The 8,166-nt window shown below is 43.6% G+C and overlaps 1 protein-coding gene across 1 annotated transcript; it reads left to right on the plus strand.

The window, feature by feature from the left end:
• Window positions 1–453: 453 nt before the first annotated feature.
• Window positions 454–3,112, plus strand: LOC139388495 (5-hydroxytryptamine receptor 2A-like). The gene is made up of 3 exons (XM_071135193.1): window positions 454–742; window positions 1,397–1,597; window positions 2,217–3,112. Exons 1-3 carry the CDS (start codon window positions 454–456, stop codon window positions 3,110–3,112), a joined length of 1,386 nt encoding a protein of 461 aa, XP_070991294.1.
• The last annotated feature ends 5,054 nt before the right edge of the window (window positions 3,113–8,166 follow it).

An 8,166-nucleotide genomic window follows, 5' to 3' on the forward strand; every position in this document is an offset into this window, starting at 1 on the left:
GTTTAGGGGGGGGAGTAAACAATGGAAAAATAACATTTGCACATACAGTACAAATATTTGTTATGCAAAGTCTCCTATGACAACTAAAACATTTGCTGCTGAGAATCACAGACAGATGTTACATACATTGAAGCAGAGGTTGATGTGGCTGTAATGTTCTGTTAATACACAAGCTAAGTTGTCTGTCTACAGTGGAAATGTGTTTACAGAAATGTGACTAACTCAGAACTGTTTCGATTTATTTTGCAGATAAAAAAAAAATATATCATCACAAATAACACCCGAGTGCACCATGGGTATGAAAAACTAAACCTTCTGTCTATCATTGGCATCGCAGGAAGTCCAATGTTTGTTGAGCACCTTAGTGCTGCTTTTGAGCACAGGTGATGGGTGGCTGAGCACAGCAGCAGCCCTGCTTGGAGGGTCTAGCCTATAGCCTCTCTCAGTGACAGGATGACTATGCCAGAGAGCACTACAGTTTTCTTTAATCTGAGCTTCCCTGTGGAGTGGAATCAGTCTGACTCCAGACCGGAGACACCTGACAAGGAGAAGAACTGGCCTGCTCTGCTCATCTTAATGGTCATCTTCTTCACTGTGGTGGGCAACATCCTGCTCATCCTAGCTGTGTCTCTGGAGAGGAAGCTACAGAATGCCACCAGCTTCTTCCTGCGCTCCCTTGCTGTGGCAGACATGCTTGTGGGTTTTCTCGTCATGCCGGTCTCACTGATCAACATTCTCTATGGTAGGTAGGTAGGTTGAGCTCTTTTAGCAAAGCAGTGCTTGTTTACCCTCTGAATAATTATCTATTGAAAGCAGCTAGGGATACGAGGCTTTACTGTGAGCTGATTTTCGAGTGGATGAGGAAGACGGTGAGGAAAAAGATCCTGGTTAACATGTTATGGCATGTCTATCGGAGCAAACAAATCAGCCTTTTATGTCTGTTAATTGGTACAATTGGTCAAGACCCTTAGACGAGGATAAAGGAACAGTTCAGGTTTACCACGACCAAATGAAGATCATCTGAGTAGACAGAAACACATTCTAATGTGAGATTACCCCGTTCCCACACAATACCCTTATCTCAGTAAGCCCCATTACTTTGAGTGGCATTGAAGAGTTTGTTTATTTTAGATCAAATGGGTTTGTGTGCAAATGTGCAACGGCCAGATAAACTCTTTCCTCATAAATGTTCATTATTTTCATGTCATTAAGGATGAAATACTTTGATCGGTTACATCATTACATGATTTTTCTAGTTACATCATAGCAGTCTATGTGATGATATATGAGACTGAAAAATTACCTTGGATTTGTTTGTATGGTCACAAAGCAGGTGTAAAGATTTGATAATGAAATATCAGTAATTGTTAGTGAACTGTGTCTGTCCATCCCTCAGACTACGTGTGGCCCTTCCCCAGACCCCTCTGTCCAGTCTGGATCTACCTAGACGTGCTGTTCTCCACAGCATCCATCATGCACCTGTGCGCCATCTCACTGGACCGCTATGTGGGCATCTGTAACCCCATCCAACATAGCCGCTCCAACACCCTCTCCAAGGCCAAGGCTAAGATCGCCCTCGTCTGGACCATCTCCATAGGTGAGTTCATGCTGACGTAGTTGTTGTAAATCAGGAGGGGGGAAAACGATTGAACAAGAGATCTAGCTAAATAATTTCCTCCTACTGTGTTGTCTGTGTTGTCTGGAGAGATAGTGAGTTACTATGTGACATTCTTTCTGTTTTGCCTTTTTGAAGAAAAAAACATCAGTGCTTTTTTTCTACAGTCTGTCAGAAAGCCAAAACGGATCGTTTTTCTCTGACCTCTCCTGAGGCTCTCTGACATTTTCACGCTGAGAGATGCTCTAAACAGGGACGACAGGACCATCCATTATGGTCTCGTGGCTCAAGGCTTTTTTTGGTTTCACAGAAATCGGACAGCCAGTCAACCTGTTAGCTTGTTGACTTCATCTAAAAACCTCCATCCACTTTCTCTGCCCTCATGTGCTTCCTTGAATCAACCTGCTGGTTGTTTAATCATTATGATTCCCTCTTCTAATCTAATAATATAATGTTTTTGAGATAGATGTAGCCATGTTTGTGCATTGGTTTAAATATGACAATAATAAGTGATATTAATTGTCCTGTGATCTCCATGTCCACCTCTCTCTCTTTGACAGTGATCTCCATGTCCATCTCTCTCTCTCTCTCTCTCTGACAGTGATCTCAACACCCATCCCTGTGATTGGCCTGTATGACGAGGGGAAGGTGTTTGTCAACGGGACCTGTGTACTGAACGAGCACAGCTTCGTCCTGATTGGCTCCTTCGTAGCCTTCTTTGTCCCTCTGGTCATCATGGTGGTCAGCTACTGTTTGACTGTGCGTGTTCTGCAGCACCAAGCTTCTGACTTCCTGCATGGAGGCCAGGCTTCAATCAACCAGCCGGCCCTACTCAGGATCACCCCAAGGTCCCCTGCAGGGGCCAGTCTCCGTCTCCTCAAACAGGACCCTGCCCCTGAGGCCTTGCCAGCTGTTGGATCCTCCGACGTTTCCGTCTCTCAAGCCTCCCTTCAACCCATCTCTCCAACAGGGAGACAGGAGCCAGGGGGAGCTGGCATGGCTCAATCAATCAAAAATGAGAGGAGAGCCTCCATGGTCCTGGGTGTGGTGTTTTTCCTCTTCCTGATGATGTGGTGTCCATTCTTCATCACCAATGTGCTGAGCGTGTTGTGTGAGGACTCGATAATAAGCCTGTGCAATAAGCCCGTGTTGGCAGTGCTCCTAAAGGTCTTTGTTTGGGTGGGATATGTCTCCTCTGGTGTCAACCCACTGGTCTACACTCTATTCAACAGGACCTACAGACAGGCCTTCCACCGCTACCTACAGTGTATCTACCACAGCCCGCCAGCCAAGAGCACCAAGAATAGTTCTGTTAATACCGTCACGCCTATTCTATGCAGTAAAGATGCCAACGACTGTAGCTGTAACAGCCACAATGGGTATAAAGGGGAAATGAAAGGAAGAATGGGGTTGGATAGAGAGGGTACAGGGTCTGGGATGCTTGAGAAGTTGGCCAGTGTCTGTCCCACCACCGCTGAGGAAGTCAGCTGTGTCTGAACTGGCTGGCTGGCCTACTGTATTTCCCCTCCAGGCTCTCTACATACAAAACATTGTTGTGACACAGCTGTTGCTTCATGTCACTGCCTGGATTCTCCAGCTCATCTTCTTGTTCAAACACAGGAGATGTACTGGATTCTCCAGCTCCACTTCCTGTTCAAACACAGGAGATGTACTGGATTCTCAATCTCCACTTCCTGTTCAAACACAGGAGATGTACTGGATTCTCAATCTCCACTTCCTGTTCAAACGCAGGAGATGTACTGGATTCTCAATCTCCACTTCCTGTTCAAACACAGGAGATGTACTGGATTCTCAATCTCCACTTCCTGTTCAAACACAGGAGATGTACTGGATTCTCCAGCTCATCTTCCTGTTCAAACACAGGAGATGTACTGGATTCTCCAGCTCCACTTCTTGTTCAAACACAGGAGATGTACTCAATGTCTCCCTGTTGCTGGACCTGTAAACATGACTCAATGAGATATGAAATAGTGTTAAGTCTGCACAATTGATACTGTATGTGTCAGACATTAATTACAGCTAGTGAGTAATATGTGTGTAGTCAGTGTGGTTATTGTAATGAAATGTCCATTAACTGCACTACTAGTAAATCAAAAGGCGTTTGCATCTCTGACAACAGGGCTTTGAGGGTCATTTACAGGAAAACCACTTGCTGTATTCCTCTGTAATCCTGGAGCCACAGTGCCACCTAATGGAAATATACTGTACAATACATAAACATTTAATTTCTTACTAGAAGTTTTTTTCTGTCTGTATGATAGTCAAAGATAATAGTCAATAGTCAAGTCAAAGATAATAATATTGCACTTGAATGGGAAACAGATGTCTTCATGGACAAGGAGATGTTTCACTCCCCATTTACCTCAAGACTGGTTCATATTTCTGACAGAGTGAGGCCAGGAACCACACCCTATGAGTATTTTTTTCTTCTTAAATCATATATCACAGTCAACTTTTACTAGTTTATTTTTTATATATTTTTCCCCCTTTGAAATATTGTATTAAAATATACAAATGAGGTGATATCTCATTAAATAGGCACATATTTGCCTATTATGCAAAGTGAGATTGGGAAACCCTAGTCTAAGGATAACCACTGAACATTTAGTGAATGCAGATGCTTCTGAGGCTGAGAACAATTTGTTGGTGTGTGGATAGAGTCTGACTTTCGGGAAATGGCAGTTAAAGACAAACCCTATGAATTTAGTCAACCCAACGTCATACACCCATTTAGACCCAATCATCATATCTTCAAGGTAAGTTACTACATATAGGCCAGTTTGTAACATTGAAATGGGCTTTTAAATTATGTGTGATTCAATGTAGTGAGTTTTGAAATTATGGATGTAAGTCCATTTAAGGGGTTACTATTCATTTCATTTTGATGATGGTAGTAGTATGATAAACTAACAAAAGTAATAAATATGCATTTTCATCTAATTATTTTACTTTTTAATTTATTGGACCAAAATACCAAAAAATATCGAAATTGATAAGTAAATGCAAAATGTAATTTTGGCCAGTGGTGCTTAATATGATATGATCTGTGTTTTTTTTCTTCTTCAGTTCTAACGTATGGGGTTTCTATTTTCGGCTGGCGTTAAGGCGGCGCTAGTGTCAAACGCATGTAGATTGCAATTTCGTCATGTGAAAACTTGTGCACTGGCATTTTCCAGCCCTAACGCCAGGTTTGGCAATTTACCTGTCTAACATCACCATATTTGAGCCGTGTCCTTAAAAACATGATCTTTAACTGCTAATTTCCGACAGCGCTGGTAGGGATATTTAAGACCAACCAAAAGCTGATTTTAGCAGTAAAACTGTTGGTTATGGCATGAATTTTGACAGCGGAAACGCAAGCCTTTCCAGCCGTGACGCACCCTGCCCATTATGTGCATTGAACAAGGTGTGAGTTGGTGCCTATATACTTTCTATTTAGAAACATAAAACAATAATGTTTTTTCCCCATTTCGTTTTATTTGATTGAAAACCAAGCATAGCCTCCCTCCCCTCTTCTCAATGTCTGTTTTATAATTGTCCTGCCCAATGTAATCAAGGGGACTAGTCAAGACCGTTGATAATGTGTTTGGCTCGTGAGACTGTTTGGAAATAAATCTTAATCACCAAAGCTTTATTAAAATATCAAATCTGAGAGGAGTAAAACAGTGAGCTGACATTCCCTTTTTTACCTACAGTGCATTCGGAAACTATTCACACCCATTCAGTTTTTCCACATTTTGTTACGTTACCGCGGTATTCTAAAATGTATTAAATTACTCCCCCCCCCCCCCCCCTAATCAATCTACACACAATAACTCATAATGGCAAAGCAAAAACTGTTTTTTTGTGTGACATTTTTGCAACAAAAAAACCTACTTAAATATTACATTTACATAAGTATTCAGACCCTTTACTCAGTACTTTTTTCACCTTTGGCAGCGATTACAGCATCGAGTCTCCCCCCACACCTCTTCTGCCCAGAACAACCTCCATTCGTCTCGGGGCATGGATTCTACAAGGTGTCAAATGCTTTGAACAGGGATGCTGGCCCATGTTGACTCCAATGCCTCCCACAGTTGTGTCAAGTTGGCTGGATGTCCTTTGGGTGTTGGACCATTCTTGATACACACAGGAAACTGTTTATCGTGAAAAACCCAGCAGTGTTGTAGTTCTTGACACAAACTGGTGTGCCTGGCACTTACTACCACCTACTACCATACCCTGTTCAAACACACTTAAATCTTTTGTCTTGCCCATTCACTCATTGAAAGGCACACATACACAATCCACTGTCTCAAGGCTTAAACATCTTTCTTTAACCTGTCTCCTCCCCTTCATCTACACTGATTTAAGTGGATTTAACAAGTGACATCAATAAAGGATCATAGCCGTCACCTGGTCGGTCTAGGTCATGGAAAGAACAGGTGTTCTTAATGTTTTGTACACCCAGTGTATATTTGTACTAAACTCAGTGTATATTTGTACTAAACTAAAGACCCTGTCTTTCAAAGATAATTTGTAAAAATCCAAATAACTTCACAGATCTTCATTGCAAAGGTTTTAAACAACGTTTCCCATGCTTGTTCAATGAACCATCAACAATTAAGGAACATGCACCTGTGGAACGGTCATTAAGACACTAACAGCTATCAGACGGTAGGCAATTAAGGTCACACTTATGAAAACTTTGGACACTAAAGAGGCCTTTCAAAAGAAAGATGCCCAGGGTCCCTGTTCATCTGTGTGTACGTGCCTTAGGCATGCTGCAAGGAGGCATGAGGACTGCAGATATGGCCAGGGCAATAAATTGCAATGTCCGTACTGTGAGACGCCTAAGACAGCGCTACAGGAAGACAGGATGGATAGCTGATCGTCCTCGCAGTGGCAGACCTCGTGTAACAACACCTGCACAGGATCGGTACATCCGAACATCACACCTGCAGGACAGGTACAGGATGGCAACAACAACTTCTCAAGTTACACCAGGAACGCACAATCCCTCCATCAGTGCTCAGACTGTCCGCAATAGGCTGAGAGAGGCTGGACTGAGGGCTTGTAGGCCTGTTGTAAGGCAGATCTCACCAGACATCACCGGAAACAATGTCGCCTATGGGCACAAACCCACCGTCGCTGGACCAGACAGGACTGGCAAAGTGCTCTTCACTGACGAGTTGCGGTTTTGTCTCACCAGGGGTGATGGTTGGATTTGCGTTTATCGTCGAAGGAATGAGTGTTACACCGAGGCCTGTACTCTGGAGCGGGATTGATTTGGAGGTAGAGGGTCCATTATGGTCTGGGGCAGTGTGTCACAGCATCATCGGACTGAGCTTGTTGTCATTGCAGGCAATCTCAACGCTGTGCGTTACAGGGAAGACATCCTCCTCCCTCATGTGATACCCTTCCTGCAGGCTCATCCTGACATGACCCTCCAGCATGACAATGCCACCAGCCATACTGCTCGTTCTGGGCGTGATTTCCTGCAAGACAGGAATGTCAGTGTTCTGCCATGGCCAGCGAAGAGCCCGGATCTCAATCCCATTGAGCACGTCTGGGACCTGTTGGATCGGCGGGTGAGGGCTAGGGCCATTCCCCCCAGAAATGTCCAGGAACTTGCAGGTGCCTTGGTGGAAGAGTGGGGTAACATCTCACAGCAAGAACTGGCAAATCTGGTGCAGTCCATGAGGAGGAGATGCACTGCAGTACTTAATGCAGTTGGTGGCCACACCATATACTGACTGTTACTTTTGACCTCCCCTTTGTTCAGGGACACATTATTCCATTTCTGTTTGTCAAATGTCTGTGGAACTTGTTTAGTTTGTCTCAGTTGTTGAATCTTGCTATGTTCATACAAATATTTACACATGTTAAAATTGCTGAAAATAAACGCAGTTGACAGTGAGAGGACATTTCTTTTTTTGCTGAGTTTATTTGTGACTTTTCACCCTTTGAATTGTCATTAGTGTATGAGATGTAGAGTAAGTGCTAGATAAATACTTTGGATGTGCATCCAAGCTTCTAGATCACTCTGCACCAAGCTAGGAATGGGGAGACTTCTTTCCACTTTAAAAGGCTTGAATCGTGTGTCTCTTACACACACACGCTCGCACACGGACACGCACAGAGTTCTCACCCCCAACAATGAGAGCCCCTTGTATTCCGTTCCCCTTTCCCACAGATTCCACAGCATAGCACTCCATGCACAGTACTGCCCCTCACCCTGATGCATGGAAACATGCGATTATCACATAGACTGGTCTATGCATATTGTATAAAGCCACATTGTCACAGCTAGGTCATTCTATTCATGCTAAAAAAAATTGGGGATGTAATTTTTGTGTCCTAAATTGTTAGTTTTTATGTTCTGGGCATCTTTGAAACATTGGGTGGTGGTCCGTGTTAGCCCATACACGCATGCGCAGTGGTTTCGTTGCCGCAGAGTGTTTGTCGAGGAAAGCCGACGCTGCCAAGGAAACACATGCAGGCATAGGGAATCCAGATTTCAGCATCGTTCTCCATTCCCTTGACGTCGA

Source organism: Oncorhynchus clarkii, chromosome 29, assembly GCF_045791955.1.
Source record: "Oncorhynchus clarkii lewisi isolate Uvic-CL-2024 chromosome 29, UVic_Ocla_1.0, whole genome shotgun sequence".
Classification (NCBI taxonomy): Eukaryota; Metazoa; Chordata; class Actinopteri; order Salmoniformes; family Salmonidae; genus Oncorhynchus; species Oncorhynchus clarkii.